Here is a 19,064-nt window from a genome sequence, read left to right as displayed (position 1 = left end):
CACGCAGGGTTCACATGTCCATTTGACAGCAAGTGGGAGCCCATGGCTGATTTTTTTATTAAGGTATTATACACTCTTATTAAAGTTTCACATAAAAAAACAATGTGGTCACTACATTCACCCATATTATTGTGTTCCCCCCCACACCCCATTGCAGTCACTGCCCATCAGTGTAGTAAGATGCCATGGCTGATTTTTAAAGAGATAAATAATGAGTAGGATGCTAATCAATATAAAGTTTTCTCATATATTCCTAATAACAATAGTTATGTTTTGAGTTTCCCAAGAGTTCCTGATACGTCTTGTGTACATTGTATCATATAATCTTAACAACATTCATTCATAAAATACTAGTGAGCTCCTGCCAATACATAATTTACTATTATCCCATTTTACACATGAAGAAGATGGAAGTCAGAAAGATTTCTCCAGCTTGCAAGGCCACCTGCCAGTGTGTGGAGGAGCTAGGATTTAGATCCAGGTCTGTCTGACTGTGAAGTTCAAGCATATTTGATATTCCAGTCCACGACACCATGCCATCTCTTTCCACTGGCACAATGTACATGAACTCACTGTTTCTATCTTGGACTAAGCTCTTCATAAGACAGGCAAAATCTCTGGGGTAAGGATAGTTTTGTTCTTCCCTTATTTCTTGGGAAAGAAAGAGTCCTCCTCCCCCCAGTACTGCTAATTAAGTGTGATGCCAACTAAGGGAAACCGAGTGACATGTCCCCTGGTGCAGTCAGTTCTCAGAGCGAGTGGCTCTCATTTACCGCATGTGCCCACAAAGCTGGATGCAGAGAGTAAAACACATTTCCCGAAAGTAGGACCTACTGGGAAAGTCCCTGTTCGTCTTCCTGGTATACAACATCCTCCAGCTGGGCATGTTTGCTTTTCAGCCTTAAAAATCAATAACTGTGAACTCTCGCTGCCGTCCAGGCCATTGTAGTAGACAATAAAGGGGGCAGGTGGTTTCTAACAGCTGAGAGGAAATTGCCATCTGAGATGGTGTGAATGCCATTTTAGGCTGGGACTGTCCCACCTCCTGTCTAGTGGTGAGAGGTGTCCGTTTAAAACCTGGTAGAGAACCCAACGCCTGTTACAATAGCTTATTTCCTTGTATCAGATCCTGTAAGGGCTTGAGCAATGTTTTCTTTTGTTTTCCTTGAGCTAAGAGTGGGAAAATTAGAAAGTTACCTGGAAAACACACACACAGCTCACATCCTGCTGTGTGGCGTAATGTCCCCTGGTAGGAAACAATACTGCCTGTAGCCTTTTTGCCAACAGTACTTTCCAGATGTTCAGCATTATACAGTTTAAGGAGCACTTCTGTATGTATGACTGCATTTGAGTTTTGTTGTGGTATTAGTTTGTGTGGTATTATTTTTTGTCATCACAACAATCTTGCGTGGTAATATTTTTTATCATCATCATCTTTCACATGGACTATTTCAATAGACTTCGCACTTTTCGCCAGTTTCTCTCCCATCCAATCTATTCCCCTACGGTGCCAGTTTCTAGAATACCAATATGATCTGCTCAAGTACCTTGGCTATTCCAACGGCCACACTGTAAAATCTGGTCTTCATTGTGACAAGAGCCACCTCTTTGGATCTCAGAGTACCCATTTAGCTTTATTTTTCTCCCTCCCCTGCAATGCTGTGATCACACCCCACATCTAGGGGCTCCAGACAGGACCCTTTCTTTCAGCCTTTATGGTCATGACAATGTAGAGGTTCATTGCAGAGACCCAGGACTGTCGAGAGCTGGGCCCTGTTACCATCACGTAATAGATATGAACCTCTGAAGGTAAGTTAGTTAAACCCTCTCTGGCTCACCTACAAAATGGAGATCACTGTAGGACCTTCTATCAGGATGAATTGTGAGGAATAAGTGACTTATTAAGATACAGTGCTTAAACCAGTGCTTTGCATAATTAGTGCCCTATTAAATTGGCTGTGATTATTTTGCTTTCTATTGAAATGGTCTTCTCTTCTTTGTACACCTACTAAGTCTCTATTCATCCTTTAATAGTCTTTGTGCAAACCACTCCAAATTTCGAAGGTTGCATTTATTCTGTATCCTCTGTGTTTTCCTCAAGTTTTGCATACCCATGTTTGTGATCTTGGCACTCAACCTGGTGTTTTCCAGTTACTTAGACGTCTTCTCCATGAGAGTTTGAGCTCCTCAGAAGCACAGTCCATTTCTGACTTACAAGTAGGTACTAGAGTCAGAAGAATATCTAGTACGTAGTACCTAATAAATATTTATAAGGTAAATATCCATTTTGCAATGTAGGAACTCACGAGCCAGGGTCCAAACTGCTGGGCCAGCTGACTGGTCTGTCTGCTTCCATGCTTTCCTCTCAATCCATTTTCCCACAATAGCCGGCATGATCAGATCATTTCAGTCACTTTGGTGGCTATTCATTGCTCATTGATAAGCCCCAGCCTCTGGGTCACAGCCTGCAAGTCCTCGCAGGATCTGGCCTCCGCCTTTCCGCCTCTGCATCATGAGCTGTTCTCTCCTTGCTCCCATTCTCTAGCCATGCTGGCCCCCTTTTGTTCTTTCCCACTTTACATTTTCACTTGCTTTTAGCTCTATTTGGGGCACTATTTCCTAGGCTTCTCTCATGGCTCATTTTCTTCTCACCCATCAATTTCATCTCGGACACCACCTCTTCAAAGATGTCTTTCCTGCCCACCCTGGCTAAACGAGCCCTTTGCCATACAGTTACTTTCTATCACATCCCTTGCCCGTTTTCTTCATGGCATGGGTCATAATCTACAGTGACTTATTTTCGGACTCCTTCCATTGGAATGAAAACTGCCCCAGGTGGCAAACTTGTCTGCTTGTTCACCACACTAAAGGGAGTTATTCAGATAGTACCTGTCACAGAGTAGGTGCTCAAAAGATGCATCTTAAATAAATGAATAAATACAAAATAGATCTTTTGAGAATAATGCTGTTCCCCATCACCAGAATCATCAGGAATGACAAATCAGAGAATAATAGAGCTTAATGCTTTTGTATGTCAGAGAAAGAGGGTGGAAAATTGTCAAAGTATCAGGATGTTCCAGTCCTTGCCTCCCTGAACACAACCAAGTTTCCTAGTGAAAAATAAGTTAACTTATGAAAAGCTTACACAAACATTCTTTCAAGTATTAAAACCCCTAAGAAAGCAAAAAAAAAGCACGGTTAAAGGACTGGATGACTATGAAATGCCTTGACAGATTAATGGGGTAACCACAAAATTAAAATGTACGTGGTCTATCTCATTTGATAAGACAGTTGAGTGATAGGCTAGCCTAGTAGAAAATCCATATGGCTCAATGTCAAGGAACCAGCTGCGCGAGTGAAAAGCTGGGATGCTGATGAGTCGTTTTCCCTCCCTATTTCCTTTTTGGTAAAATGAAGGTGTTAGTCTAGAATCCCATTCGGCATATTCCATTTATGACAAATCAGACTTCCCCTTTATCTAGATCCAACATATAAAGCCCTTTTGGGGTCTTCATTCATATTCTTAAAATTGAATGAGTTGACTGATCACTTTTTTGAGTTCCCAGGTAGGCAAAGAAGGCCCCGGTCCATCCGGGTGAATTTCTCTCCCTTTTAAATTTGTCTCTCCTCTTCGATGCCATTTCTGACCAGTCATCTCTCTGGGTCTACCGTCTTTGGCCTGATGGCCTCTGTCATTTTACACTGCCTGTAAGTCCCTTCCAAGGATGGATGTCAGCTTCACAAAGAAATAGATTTATCCTTTATTATACTTCAAGGAAAAGTTGCCCTGTAGCTAATCTGATATAGTTGTTTTCTTTCTTCATGGTAAAAGGTCAGAGAATTTTTCCTATATATATAATTTAAATTTTTCCTATAACTTAAGTGCATTATATATTCTGGTGATTTTGGCCCCTCCCACCTCCTTGCACTGCGCACCGCGGACAGTGGGGCAGGGGGCAGTGGGGGATGCCCAGCGTCCTGAATGGGGCAGGGGCATTGTTCTTTAACCCTTTGTCTTCTCTGTTCTCAAGGACCTTGCATCTCACTGGAACCCATCTATTTATCATCTTTTCTGCCTAAGCCTCCTGATCCTCTGCTTCTTACACAGCTCACTATATACTATGATCAGGAACCTGTCTACTTTCAGAATGAAAAGTGTCCGGGTCTGATTTCTTCCTTCCATTCATATGTGAGGCAATTGCTTATTTTTATTCTCTTTTTCTCTCCCTCAATATTTTGAAACAACATCTTGGAAACCTAGAATTCCATAAGACATAATAAAAGCCCATTTGCAAATAAGAAAGGGTGCTTGTATTTGTTTGTTTACTCCCTCCTAAGGCCCCCAAGCTGCTATGTTGCAACTTTCTGCAAGAGGCATGTATGTATAAGAGAGACCAGCCGGGCTGTGCTGAAATCTGTTCTTACAGTGTTGGACAGTCGGGCTGATTACAGGTGTAGCTAGGCAGGTTTTCCCTAGTGAATTTTTTATGCTGTCGAGCATGTAACTGTCTGCTAACTAGCTACTCCTCCCCACAGCCCTGTGTGAATGTGACCACCAATAAGTCACCTCCTGCAAATGCCTGCCTGGAAAGGGTGATCCTGCCAATTCCGTTTTGGAAATAGTGAGGATGAGGATCTTGGCCCATGTCTGACATGCTATTTCTAATGCAAAAATAGGAAGTGCAATGACAGTTAGCCTTGATGTAAGCCCACGAACTCCTGCTGGCACCCCCCCCCCCCCCAGGACGCAACTTCCCTTGACATTGTTTTTACAGAAAAATAAATAAACTCCATGTTTTGCAGCATTGCAACCTTTCCCCCCACCCCCCACCACTTTGGTAGAAATTTAAAACCTCCGACACGGGTAGAGACGTTGAGCAAATTTTTGTTTTCTGCATGCCTCCTGTGCGAGAGGATTTTCTCTGCCTGTTCCCTTGGCATGGTTGATGCGTCAGTTCTTTCTTGCTCAGCTCTTCGGGGGCTGGAGGGGGCAGGAGCCCCCAGCGGCGCGAGGACTGCAGAGCTGCGTTCTGATTGGCTGGACGGCGGAGGCCGGGCTATAAAGAGACCCCTGCAGGCCCAGGCGGGAGAAGCGCCGCGGGTTCTGACTGCATCTCTCCGCAGAGCAGGCGAAGTGCTCAAAACACAAGCCACAGCTCCCGCCGCACTGCTTTCCTCGCTTGCGAACCCCACACTAAGGAAGATGTGCAAAGGACTCGCAGGGCTGCCGGCTTCTTGCTTGAGGAGGTAAGATGATTTTTTTTAAGCCACTAACCGTGTTCACCTTTGGGATGGGCTTTTCCAGTTACTGACATATCCGGCTTCCTGCCCGAGTTCTTTGGAACAGAATCAATGGGGTCAGGAGTGCATCAACTTTTTCGCTTCCCTCCAAGCGCTAGCTGGAAATTGGGACCCCAGGAGTGGTCTCCCCAGATTTTGGCACCTGTGTGTTGTTTCCTATGACCTTGGTTTTGAGGGCTGTTCTGATCCTCTAGCCAAACTAGTTCCAATTAAGAAGCGATAGGAGATTTTTGAATTCTGCAGAGTGGTCTGTGTTGCACATCATGGGGGGAATGATGATATTACTAGACCTTTGGAGGGGAAGGTACCCCAGAGTGAGATTTGGCTTCATCACCAGAAAGGCACCGTGCCCTCTGTGTGATGCTGCAGTATTTTTCACCCTCTGTGTTCTTTTATCCAAATGTGACAATAAAATATGAGCTCCAAAGCTACGTGTCCCTTAACCCTCTGCCCCTACCTTTAGCTCTTGAAATGTCTTATGTGAGTGGTAGTTGAGAACTAGTGCATGTAACAAATCAGTAAAGGGTCTGTAGAAGATCTCATCCTAAAGATATTATTTTGTCAATGTATTGTCTCCTAATTAAAAAAAAATTAAAGATATGCAACTATTCATGTCTTTGGATTTTTAAAAAAGGTGTACTTAATGTGTTTTCAGAGGATGCTTATATATTAGCCAGCTGAAAAAAAATACAGATGAGTGCCTATTACACTATTTAATCTTACAGTTAGAGGTAAAAAGTCAGTCTGTAGGTGTACTGCCCCTCTCTTTCTTGTTTCCTTACAAATAGAAATCACCCTAAATTTCAGTTTAGGAGGTTCTTTTCTGTAGATGCTGTAAAACAGGGCAGGAGGGTCTGGCAGAGAAGTAGCCCAGTGCCTCTGACCTCCACTGCTAGTACCCTGAACTGAATGGGGTTAGTCACTCCAGGCTGCAGTCAACTCAGATATAAAGTTAGCCTTACAAAATACAGGCGTGTCAGGAGGAAGTCATGCTCTGGCCAATATTCTGGGGGACAGGTGAACGATTGCACCACAAGGAGTTGAGAAACTAACCTGGGGAGGTGAGTGCTGGCAGCAGGTGACCTGCTCCCCTCTCTTTGCTGGTGAACAGAAGCCGACCCCTTCATCATAGCGTTAGTGCCTGAGGGTCCAGGAGGACCCTGACCCTCAAGGGCACATAAGTGACGGGGGGCAGAGTGCAGGTCAAATCCAGGTTTCCTGACTCCAATGACCTCTGACGTCATTTTGTTTTTTATTTGTATGGTTGTATTGTGTTATCAGGACAAGTGCATTGCACAGAGCCATACATTCTTACACCTGTTCATGAAATGACTGCATTGGTCAACAACCAATGGACCCAGGCAGCAATTAGACAGTAACCAGTACTCACCTGGATCTGGCACAAAGAAATAGGTGATGGTCTCTCTTCTGATCTAATCACAATATATTTATATCATCACCTTAGCCTCATGATCATATCTTGCTTTCAGTGAGGTGGATTTTTCATCCCCTGACCAGTTGCAAGAAGCAGGAGGGAAAGCAGTCTTGTGAGGGAGAGAAAACACTATTTTAGGGACAAAGAACATAATGGGATTCAGAGTTTCTGGGGAAATGCACATAGATGAGCCACCGATATCAGCACCATCCTAAAATGTCTTTTCATCCTTGTGGCTTCATGTTTCTCTAAGTAGGAATGTCCACTCATTCATTTCTTTGAAAATGACATTTCCCTTTTAAAACAGTTTCTTGGCTTTTGTAATAAAAGAGATCCAGGGGAAAGAATAATTAACACAGAGTAAGAAAGTTGAGCTATAAACTTATTAAAAGGTCCTCCGTTTCAGGAAGTCGCATGCCCCGTTGTACCCTTGCTCCCCGTTAAACAGTGGAAATAAGCTGGAAGCTCTGCTCTGATTAAACAGTCACCAGCTTCAGTGATGCCTCTAGCTTGCTTCTCCCTGTTGTTCTGAAGCCTCAAATGCCCTTTAGAGCATAGATATTAGAAAGGACAGCTGGGGCAGCTGCGGCAGGAACTTCTCTAGAAGCAGCCTCACGGAGCTCAGGTTTCAGCCTGACCATTGGTGCTGACCACCTCCTCTGCTGCAACCACACACCTCCGTGTACATCCCATGATGTGACTCGCGCGACCCACCTCACACGAGGCTGGACTGAACAGGCCTTGACCTTCCCCTGCTGCTTCTACAGGAGCCGTGAGTGAGGCAGACGCAAAGAGCAGCCACCCTCCAGAAGGTGGCGTGCAACAGGGGCCATGCTTCTCCGTCACTGCTTGCTTTCCAGTTCCTAAAAATTAATCACAGAACAGACGAGTTTTCAATGTATTTCTACGGAGAGTATCAAAGCGTTCCATTGGGCAAAATGACAGGTTTACAGAGGAGAGACCTCTGAGCCCGACCGAAGGGCCAGAATTCCAGTGACTGACCTTGGAGGCTGAGGTTTGACTCTGGCCTCTGGGTTTTGAAATAAGTCATAGGCAGGAGTGGAAATGGAATCTCGTTTTCCTGAGCGTGCACGCCAACCGCAGCTCTGCTTTCCTAAATAAACCACCTCTGACCTTCACTACTATTGGACTCGGAGCTCTAGCATTAGAGTATCCCTTTTTCCCCCTTTTTTTTTTTTTACCATTATTCTTTTCCCCTCTTCTGTGCAGTGCAAAGGATATGAAACATCGGCTGGGTTTCCTGCTGCAGAAGTCTGATTCCTGTGAACACAGTTCTTCCCACAGCAAGAAGGACAAAGTGGTGATTTGTCAGAGGTAAGCGAAAAGATCCATTGGGAATTAATGTCTGGGGACAGATGTTCTATGGGGTGAAAAGGAAGTTATGTCCCTAGGTAACTAGATTTGGATCTAGGTGGCCTCCATCTTCATGGACGTGATACATGCATTTGAGGTTTCCCTATGCTTAGTGGACAGAGGGCCTTAATCAACAACAGGTGTCATCATAAGGCTGGAAAATAAAATATCTGCATTTTATTTGGAATGTTACATTTCTTGCCCCAGTTATGTATCCTGGCACTCAAATTATTCTTTTTCCCCATAATGTTTCTAGGGTGAGCCAAGAAGAAGTGAAAAAATGGGCTGAATCACTGGAAAACCTGATAAGCCATGAATGTAAGTCTGACAGCTTTCCTCCTACCCCCACCCCAAGGTGAGGGCACTCCTGGGTAGACGAGTTATCTCACAGTCGGCTTGATCTAATCGGAGCTGCAGAAAGAATTCATTTTTTTTCTGACTTCTAGACTAAGGAGAATCGGTGCGTTTTGATTTTTACCATGCCCTAGAGCTTGAGATAAACAATGGCAAGTTCATACAAAAACCATGTGGAAAACCATTTCTTCTGCCACGTGGGAAAAGGGCAGAGGACAAACAATCCAAGCATTGAGATGTCTTGCAAAATCAACCTCCATTTATCTTTCGCAAACCCACTTTGGCAATTGCTGGCTGCATAGCTATTTCAAAAATGACACTGTCTTGCTAGAGACTTCAAACCTCGAGCAAGAAGCAGTATGTGAAACAAGGGTCCAATGGATCCCAGTCACAGATTAGGGTTACCTGACTCCAGTGACCCCCCGCCCCACCAAAAGGGGGAAATAAGGGATTGTTTGAACCCATGCCTTATCCTCTTAAGTACTCAGCTTTGTCTGAAATACAATGTCCAGTAGGCCAGCCTGTGTTTTGACAACTGTGGGTCTGTCTTTTCTATTGCAGGTGGGCTGGCAGCTTTTAAAGCTTTCTTGAAGTCTGAGTACAGTGAGGAGAACATTGACTTCTGGATCAGCTGCGAAGAGTACAAGAAAATCAAATCACCATCCAAACTAAGTCCCAAGGCCAAAAAGATCTACAATGAATTCATCTCAGTCCAGGCAACCAAAGAGGTAGGTTGTCGTGGCAGAGAACTCTCTGGATCTCAGGGAGATGTCCTACAAGTGGCAGTCAGTGACTCTTCAGGTCATATGAGTTAAAAGAAAAGATGTAACAATAGACGAGGTTATTAAAACTCTTTTAAAAAATTGAATATAGTTGACATGCCATGTAATATTAGTTTTGGGTATGTGACATAGTGATCCAGCAATTATATGCATTATGAAATGCTCACCACAGTGAACGTAGCAACGTTATTACAATATTACTGATTGTATTCCCTCTGCTGTAGTTTTCATCTATGACTACATTTCCTGTGTTGTACTTTTCATCTGTGAGTTCGATCATCTCCCTTAATGGGTTTTCTGATGAGTCTCCCCAGTTTGTGAGGAAGAGCAAAAGCTATTGCCTTGCCCGTCCTGACTTACATGAACGTTTTATACCCTCTCACGTGCACCAGAGTGGAGTCAAACATCTCTCCCTTCATTCCTGGGGCATAGGGGGTCCACAGTACTATTCCGTACAAAGGGTGCAGCCCCAGTCCTCACCAGGGTGATGTGTTCAGTGCAACCTTGGTCTTCGCCCCTCAGGTAAACCTGGATTCTTGCACCAGGGAAGAGACAAGCCGGAACATGCTGGAGCCTACGATTACCTGCTTTGATGAGGCCCAGAAGAAGATTTTCCACCTGATGGAAAAGGATTCATACCGCCGCTTCCTCAAGTCCCGCTTCTATCTTGATCTGGCCGGCCCTTCCAGCTCGGGGTCGGAGAAGCAGAACGGAGCCCGGAGTTCTGCAGATTGCCCTTCCCTGGTCCCCCAGTGTGCCTGATTCCCGCCCCGCGGCGGAGCGCGGAAACGCCAGGACTCTATGCCCGGAACCCACGAGGCCAGAGACTGCCTGCAGTAAGCACCAGTGCTTTATCCACGTCGCAGCTTAGTGTTTATGCACCTGCCGTGTGCGAGCCACTCCCGTGTAAAAAGTAGATGTAGTTCTGGTGTTTGCGTGTTCATCAGGGCGGGACCTCATTCCGCTCCAGTCTCCCCAGATTTCTTTTAGGGTGCCAAGTGAGCAAGTCTCCAAATAATGGTTCTGTAGGTGTGCATTTTCAAAGATTGTTGGCCGTTCTCTTCTCCCCGTGGTCTGCCCTCAGGTTGCTTGTTGGTACACTTCATGGCGACATGCACATGTATTCTGTTAGCCAGCACTTTCTCCAAACTCTGAACATTTAGATGAGGTTGATCTGCTATGTGTGTGTGTGTGTATATACATATACACACACACATAAGTATATGCATATTCTCTCTGTGTGTATGCATACATACATATTTCAGCAAAAGTAGATAGGCAAGACTTCAGGTGCTCATAACTAGAGTGTGTGTACGTACTTGCATATACATGTCCTGATTCCCAGTCTTTCATCCTGCAGCCAACCAGGGCAAATCAAACCAGCTGCCGCGTGGGCTAAAAAGGAACGCTGACCTATGGGAAGTTGGAAAGGCCCATAAGTTACTTTCTAGCTCTACCTACCATAAGATGCTGGCCGAGGAAGGGCACAGGATGTAAAGGTTAATATTCTTATCCTCAGCCCTTTTTCCTCTCCTGATCAAGGTGCTCTTCTCACTGTTTTTTCCTGAGAACTCTAGCCATCAGGTGAGGCTCTGTAAGTCACTGCAGTTGCTTGCTTGTTTCCCCAGAGTGGCTCTGGGCTGTCTGTCTACACTAATAAGTCAGCAGCGAGAGAAAGATTCTATTTTGTACGGGAGAAACCTGTTTTCACAAACTGAAAAGCCCTTGTGAGTTCCCCCTTTCACAGTAGAATCTCATTCATGCCATCCCAGACATGGGGGCTAACAGAGTCTGAAAGCCTTTCTTTCTGGGCTCTGAGACTTCATGAGAGAGGAAAGAAGGAAAAAAAACAACAACAAAAAAGGATACCAATTGTTAGAACTACTGTTTGGAACTTTTCAAGGCACATAAAATACTTGAAAATTTCTCATTTATGTTATTTATGATGTTTTGTACAGTGATTTTTTATTATTGTGTTGTTTTATAAATGGAGGTGCAGGATATCACCCGAATTATTAATGAATGGCCAGGAAGTAATTTTCTTCTCGTTCTTCTAAAAGTATTGCCTTTGAAGGGTATGCATGTGCATACATGCACACTGCACCAGTTTCTCCAGTATAAAGTCCATGTGTGATCATCTATTGGCTTTTATGCCAATAGAATGGGTGGCAAAATGAAGATACCAGAGTGTAAGTCTGCAAATCTCATTGTATCTGAGATGTAGGTTTTCTCTACTGCACCCTTTGGGTCTCTCTGGCTTCTCGATTTCAATGGCCCCAGAGTTCCACACCGGAACCCATTTCCGTCATACACAGTTTCACGATTTTGTCTCTGGTTGATTCCAGGATCCAGACATGTAATTTGGTTGGTCTTGCCCTAATATGACTGTCACGACTTTCAGATTGTGCCTGTACTCATGACCTGCTGTCTCACAAATAGGTCTGGAAGGTCATTCTGAATGAGAAGTAAATTATTTTATGTAATACATTTTTTTCCCCGTGTGTTAATTGTATTTTCCTTTTATTTCATCACCATTTGACATGCTGAACTCACTTGCTCATGGTCCGTGGCCAGAATACTCCTTCCATATGCATGCCTGTTTTTATCATGTTCTTTAAAGGTCTCAAAGTTGATGCTCCCAGTGAAACACATGCATCTTAATCATAAGGGTAAATAAATGCTGCATACAAAGCGAACTGCTTGTAAACACATTAATGATCCAGAGACATGTCAAGAGAAACAGTGGAGTGTAGGGGGATTACAGAAAGTGGCCCACATGCAGTCTTTCATCTGCCCATGCCAACTCTAGGAAAGAAAGCAGAAAATGAAGATCGTCTATGCCTTGGTTTCTGCCGCCGCTCTGCCTGTCTCATCACAGCACTGAGGCAGGCTTGGCAGCAGGGACTTCTGCTGAATAGATTTGGTAGTTTACTTGCGGGCCAGCAATAAGTTTCATGGGGTGGAGGTCATCTTCCAGAGCAGCTCTTCCCCCCCATTGCAAGCCTGATTGAGAGAAGAGGGGGCAGTGGGAGAAGAGGGGAGGTGGGAGGAGCTATAGGATTGGCCCCATCAAACTGCCCAAAGCCCCCCCCCAGATCCTCTTCCCCAGAAAAGGGGTCCCAGAATGTTCACACCCGCACCATGGACTCTCTGCCTGTTATGTCCTGAGACCCCCATTTCCTGATTTCATCCTTTCCCCTTGTAAGAGTCATGCCTGCAGGATGTTAGGGGTGGTGATCCTTCCCTACATGGAGGAACAGATCCTTCTGAGGATCTGATGAAAACTGTGGACCAACTCCTGTGAAAAATACACAAAGGAGTCCAAATTCTGCAGAAATACTTAGAGGAAACTTTCACAACCCCATCTCGAAGCAGACAAGGCCGTCGTTCCTCTCACACTGTGGGTGTGTCAGACTCACTGAGAGTGGACAGTCGTCGCTCCACGTCTGTAACACTGTCGTCCAAATAGAATTCAAAGTCACTGCTTTTAGCAAGGTGAGGGGTTCTTTTCTCCACTCTTTACCTTGCCCGTTCTTTCTTTCTCCTTAAAGGTTGGCAATGAAATAAATAGCAAATACGTGCCGATCCTTTTTCTGAAGGCCATCAAGGACGATGTTTTGAAAAACACTTATTGTTGTTTCCAGATAGTGTGCCAGATATTGTCCTAAGCACTTTACATATACAGCACAGTTAATTCTCACACCAACCCTGGGATATAGATGCTAATGATGGACATTGCCTCTGCAAGGCATCTGCTCCTCTTTACAGATGGGAAAACTGAGGCACAGAGAGGTTAAGTAACTTGCTATGGTCAGACTGCCATCAAGTAGCAAAGCTGGGATTTGAACTGAGGCAGCACTGCCTCTGGAGGCCATGGCAGGGACGGACATGGGGCGCCCACCGAATATCCACATGCCCATGGATAAGGGGCAGAGGGTCCCTTTCCAATCGAGCTGGTCAAGAACAGCACCAAGTGCCCTCTCCACCTCTCTCTTCCCTTTCTGTGCCAACTTTGGAATTATTTGTTCCAGGCTGCATAGCTACAAGATGAAGGACTTCTTGACTCACTGCAGGATATAAAGTGAATAAGAAATAAATCACTGCTGATCGAGCCATTTGTTTATGAGGTTGTTTATTACTGCAGTAGAGCATTGCTTGCTCTGAGAAATGTAGAAACTATACTCAACTATTACAGGGTATGGTTGTCATTCATTGTGTGGGGGGCAGATGCCGGAACATGGATTCAGAGGATCAGAGGACTCACTGATATTTATAGCAGTTTGCAACAAGGACCTGGCTTTGGGGAAACTCCACCATCGAAGATGCCTCAGGCTATGCTCTGGAACTCCATGTTAATAGGCACTCTGATGTTTGAGCTTAGAAATGATATGCTGGAAGGATGACAGAGGACAGAAGAGGAAAGAAGAAAGAACAAACAAACAAGAACTACCTCCAAGGGAAAAGCCACTATCCATCAGCCTAAGCCAAACTTGCAGACAAAAAAAATCATCAGAGCAAAGCCAGTCAGGTAAATGGGCTCATGTGACCAGCCAGACTCAAAAACACAGTATACAATGGGGCCCTTTAATGGCTCCATTCACTTAATTCAGAGTCTATTTCAAAAAATGAGTTTGCTTAGGCCATTAAATTACATGACAACCCACTAAATTATTGATTGTTCTTCACTAACCTGTTGTTTAGTTATGCATTGCTCTGCTTCTCTAACATCTAGATGTCACACAGAAACAGAACATGAGAAAGGAAATTCTTGTTTTCGTTCTTTTTGTGATACAGCGTAGAGGCAAAATTGAATGAGATTACTCGGGACTCATACTTTTTATATTTTGCATTTAAGGCGATAATGAAAGAGCTGGGTCAGGAACTACCATTCTTCTTAGGCCCATCAGTGGAGGTAAACAATGCCTGGAGAGAGCTGGGTTTCCAAAGGGAACTTAAAACTTAATAGTGGCCAGGGATGACCACAGAATCTGGGTCAAAGGGAATCACAGCCCGTGTGCGAGGCAACGGCTTGTGCCCGGGAACAGTGAGTTCGGCCATGGGAATCAGGACGGGTGGCCTCTTGGGACTGACTCTTCAGGGTTGACTTAGGGACATCGCTTCTGAAAAAAGGAAAATAAGAGTTTTGATTTTTTAAAAAAGTACTATTTATAAAAGCTCCAGATTATTTCACCAATCCGTCTGGCCTTTCTGTAGCTGTCTTGTCCCAGGACAGTATATTCCTGAGAGGTCTCCTCCATAGCAACAGCAAATTACAGAAATTAGGGGAAACAAATTCTAATTGTTCATATTAAATACAAGTCCAGTTCATTTCTTCTCCCACCACCTTGCCTGCCCCTCGTATTCTCATTTCTCTTCTGTAGGACTTGGTACTTTTAATATTCTTGTCTTATTGCCAATAGTTCTTCCCTTTGGGGTCTTAGATAGGACCACTGTTAGGGCAGTTTATAAATTCCAGATCAACTTCTCCTTTAATTCCTATCTTGGAATTACATGGAGTCCCTCAAGCTAGAAACTATGGGATCATCCTTCGTTCCTTCCTGCTCACCCCACACACCGGGGAGTCAGTCAGCTCTGCAGAATTCCTCTGAGGGTAAAGTCTCTCAAAGCCTATTCCTGCCTCTCCACCGGCATGACCATGGCAGGCCCTTCACTCAGACCCTCATCATAGGTGGCCAGGTGGATTGCTGTGGCCTTGCTTGTGCTCTTTCTGCCTCCAGTCTGATAACCTCTAGCTCACTCCAAATAACTACCAGTCTGCTCTAAGGTACACGTTGGATCTCTCACCCTCCTGCTTAAAAATCTGCAATGTTCCCAACTTTCTAGGCTAGTAGTCAAGACCCTTCATGATTTTGAACTCTATCTGGCTTTCTGACTTCGTCTCCACAACTCCTCCTTTGATCCAGCAGTAAGGATTTGCAGTTCCTGAAGAGGCATGTTGTTAATTGCCTATCATTGTCCACATCAGTCTTCTCTCCTTCTTCTTTATCTATCTAACTCCTACTCTGCATTTTAAACTCAGTGGAAAACCTACAAATGCTGAGAAGCCTTCTCCAAGTTTGGGGCACGATGTCAGTGTTCCTCTGTGGGGTCCCTTGACACTCTGGTATGCTTGTATTATTACTAGCACAACTGTCCTGTAACCCTTGATTTATAAGTGTGTCTCCTGAACCATACTGCCATTCTTTCAAAGTTACCAACCACATCTCACTTGATTTTATAACTCCTGCACCAAGTAATGAAGCTAATACATAGAAGGCAGCTATTTCTTGACTCAGTGTCTACCTTTGGTTTTCCATTACCCCCTCCCCCATGAAAACAGGAAGTGATCCATCCAGTTCTTCCCATTTCTTAAATGCCTATTGTGTACTGAGCGTTTATGTGACATCCTCTCAGAATCTACAGCAGTCTTGTCGCTTCTCTCCTGGAGAATGCAGAAATATCTCCCAGCCTTGTGCTGAGGGCTGGGGATGACATAACCAGAGGAAGGAATAGCTGGCTGGTGGAGACACTTGGAAGAGAAAAGAAGATTTTAAAAAGGAGTTACGAGTGAAAACAGTATGTTCCTGTATCTATTGTACATGTATGATTAATTTACATGGAGTTCATATAATTGTATATGTGAAGTCAGCATGCTCCTTTATATGAACCACTTTCTCATTCATATCCACAGTATAGCATGCTGACATTTATTGTTTATATATAGATCATATACATTTATAGCATGTATATCCTATGAAGCAGAGGCACTAAAATTTACCACCTTCCTTTTATAGATGATAAACAGAGGCACAGAACAGCATATATTTTGCCCCAGATCACATGGATCATAGCGGAGGAGCTAGGAGTTGTTTCCAGGGTGATGTGGCCCCAGAACCCATGGTTTTTTGCTAATGTTTCACATAAACTTGGAGTTCTACCTACCTGGTAGTCACTCAAAAAAATATAAATGTGGATTCATTGACCACTCTTTCCTTAAAAAATGTTTCTCGGCAAGTTTCTTCAGCTAACCTCATACTGCACTCCTTTCTTGGTATGCTCTACTCCTAAACAGGAATTTCTTGTAAAATGTTTAATCACTTGCTTCTGTCTCTTCTAACACTTCATGTTTCCTTCAAACCCTTCTCCCCTGACCTACACAAGGTAGTCCTGTCTTTGGAGCAATAGCCAGAAATTTCAAAAACCAAAGTCTAGGCCAGTGCTGTCCTGGCACCCCCAGCATAGCCAACTCACTCAACGGCCTCCGTAATTTCTACAACCCCCACTGGCATCTGGACTCAGTCCATGGAGTTATTGTAGATGGCAGGTGGGGCAGTCTCCAATCCTGTTCCCTGGCTTATGGCTCTTTACACTGATAACTGAGAAATAAGTCGGACATCCTGTGACCTCAGCACTAAAAGTAAGTCCTGGCAGAGGCTCCCAGCACATCATACACAATTTCCTGTGCAGTAGATATTACTGTTATGATCTCCATTTTTCAGATGAGGAAAGAGAAATTCAGATAGCTAAGAAAGGGTAGAGTCTTCAGTTGTCTAATTCAGTGTTCTTCCCATTCCACCATACTGCGTTCTAAATCAGAATTATGGTTTCCTGTGTTAAAAAAAAAAAAAGAAAGTAAGAGAGAAAAACTTGGTAGAGTAAATCTAACAGTGAATTGAAATGATGTAGCTGTTCTAGAAGCTCAAAAGTCATTAACTCTTTGGTGTAAACAGTTACAAAAACCTGGCTATATCATGAATCTTTGAGAGATGCACTTGAAAATAGTGAATATAAAGTGAACAAGTTACTCAGAATACCTATTTATAAGGACACTTGGGAAATCCTCATGAATGATAATAAGGTCCCCTTAGTGAATACTGGAATAGAGTGAAAGGAAATTAGTTGAAGACAACATTTCACTGAGCAATAACCATGCTCTGTTGAGTAACACATCTGCCTGGAGGCCATTGAGTTTATAACAATGCCAGATGCATAATAATTACTCTATAAATATTGTCTATTATTATTATTAATATTACTGTTATTACATCTGGAGTCCCTTTCCTTCACTCAGCCCAAAGTTCAGAAAGAAACTGAGATGGTTACTCTTCAGATCTCCTTGCCCTCGCATGATGACCATTCCTTATTTCCTCATCAATTCACTGCCATTCACCTGTTTCCACAGTGTAACCCACTTCCTCATTAAAGCTGCTTTTGTGTGGTGTTTACTGACATCTGGAGCTGATTATTAGCAACTAGAGCATGCAATCAGGGCACACCTGCTCCAATGAAATACTATGAAAACAGCCCAGAGGATGCCTTCGCAAACGCACACTCTCAAAGCCTGCCATTTGGCTTCAAGCTTTATTCCCAAGATCAACATAGAAGAGTTTCCTTTGATTCACATCTTCACCAACATTTGATATGATTAGACCTTTCAATGTCTGCCGATCTGGAGAATATGGAATGATCACTCATGGTTTTAAGTTGCAGTTCCCTGAGAGCAAAGACTGCCATCTTTTTGTTTCCTTCCATGTATGATCATTCTTCGGTGAACTGGCTGTTCAAATTTTTGCCCTTGCCCCGCCCTCTTGTTTGTCTTTTTTGTACTGACTTTTAGAACTATTACCTACTGCTGATGCTAACTCATTGTCAGTTGTATGTATTGTGTATGTCTTCTCCCAGTTTTTCTTTTCATTTTTTCAATTGATATTTGTGATGTCTTTTATTGAACAAAAGTTTTATTTTTAAGTAGCTGAATGTATCAGTCTACCCTTTATCGTTCATCTATAATACTAAGGCTATAAGTACATTTTCCTATATGTATTGTTTTCTAAACTTTTATAGTAATTCCTTTCAAATATACACCTTTAATTCATAAGAAACTGCTTTATGCATTAAATGAGAATTGCATAATATTCTCTTCTATATATATTCAGGTACCATTTACTGGAAAATCAGTTCTTTCCATAGTACATATAATGTTAGGTGTGTCAAAAATTAGATTTCCATGCAAGTATGGGTTTCCATCTGGACACACCCTACTCTGTTCCACTGGACTGTTTGCCTGTCCACCCTCCTTATTCTAGAACCAGGAGTAAGTCTCATCTATTCTTGAGCCTTTTTCCTTCCATCACCTTTTGGAATCAGCTTGGTGAGTTCCTCCAAAAAATTTTGATAAAATAACTCAATAATTTGACTGAAATTTTAACTGGTATTTACATACATAACATTATATTATCATATTTACAGAGTGATTTGGGGATAATTAACATATTTAATATTGAACATCCTATTCATGAACATGGTACACCTTCTTAATGCCTTCCAAAAAGCTTATGATTTTCTCCAAAAAAATTCAGTCATCTTTTCTACATGAACATGGTATGCCTTCTGTTTGTTTGCACCTTCTTAATGCCTTCCAAAAAGCTTATGATTTTTCTCCAAAAAAATTCTTTTTTCTACATGTTTACTTGATATTTTATACTTTCAGTGCTTATTTTGAACACACTTTTAAAATTATATTTTAATAACTTATTTTTGATGAGTAGCAGCATATTTGAATCTTAAGTATTGATTTCACATTCAGCACTCTTTCTGAGGGCTCTTATGAATTCAAACATTTATTCATAAATTCACTTGGGTTTTTTCTAAATATTATTTGCATACTGACAGTAAAATTTCTTCTTTAGAAATCTTTATAGAATGTATTTTTTTTCCTTGTTTAATTCAAGTTGAATGGAAGGGGTGATAGTATTCCTCCTTACCTTGTACCCAATCTTAAAGGGAATGAAACCATTTCAATTCTTTGGAGATACTCT

General features: G+C 43.0%; 1 protein-coding gene across 2 annotated transcripts; it reads left to right on the top strand.

Moving 5' to 3' along the window:
* The first annotated feature begins 5,051 nt into the window (after positions 1-5,051).
* On the top strand, positions 5,052-11,733 carry RGS4 (regulator of G protein signaling 4). 2 transcript variants are annotated; one of them, XM_036922858.2, is made up of 5 exons: positions 5,071-5,247; positions 7,967-8,071; positions 8,367-8,428; positions 9,026-9,192; positions 9,769-11,733. In XM_036922858.2, the coding sequence occupies exons 1-5, from the start codon at positions 5,204-5,206 to the stop codon at positions 10,006-10,008; spliced, it is 618 nt and encodes a 205-aa protein (XP_036778753.1). In that variant the 5' UTR covers positions 5,071-5,203; the 3' UTR covers positions 10,009-11,733. The 2 variants fall into 2 exon arrangements, with proteins under 2 accessions (XP_036778754.1, XP_036778753.1); XM_036922859.2 differs by lacking the exon at positions 9,026-9,192 and having other exon boundaries at positions 5,052-5,247; positions 9,769-9,979.
* Positions 11,734-19,064: the final 7,331 nt, after the last annotated feature.

Source organism: Manis pentadactyla, chromosome 19 (genome assembly GCF_030020395.1).
Source record: "Manis pentadactyla isolate mManPen7 chromosome 19, mManPen7.hap1, whole genome shotgun sequence".
Classification (NCBI taxonomy): Eukaryota; Metazoa; Chordata; class Mammalia; order Pholidota; family Manidae; genus Manis; species Manis pentadactyla.
This window is presented reverse-complemented; position numbering and strand designations above follow the sequence as displayed.

Excerpts from the sequence above, each read along its gene's own strand:
- RGS4 (XM_036922858.2), top strand. The coding sequence starts at position 5,204 with ATGTGCAAAGGACTCGCAGGGCTGCCGGCTTCTTGCTTGAGGAG. Across the intron at positions 8,072-8,366 it reads AAAGTGGTGATTTGTCAGAG|GGTGAGCCAAGAAGAAGTGA; the intron begins GTAAGCGAAAAG and ends TAATGTTTCTAG. Across the intron at positions 9,193-9,768 it reads CAGTCCAGGCAACCAAAGAG|GTAAACCTGGATTCTTGCAC; the intron begins GTAGGTTGTCGT and ends TTCGCCCCTCAG.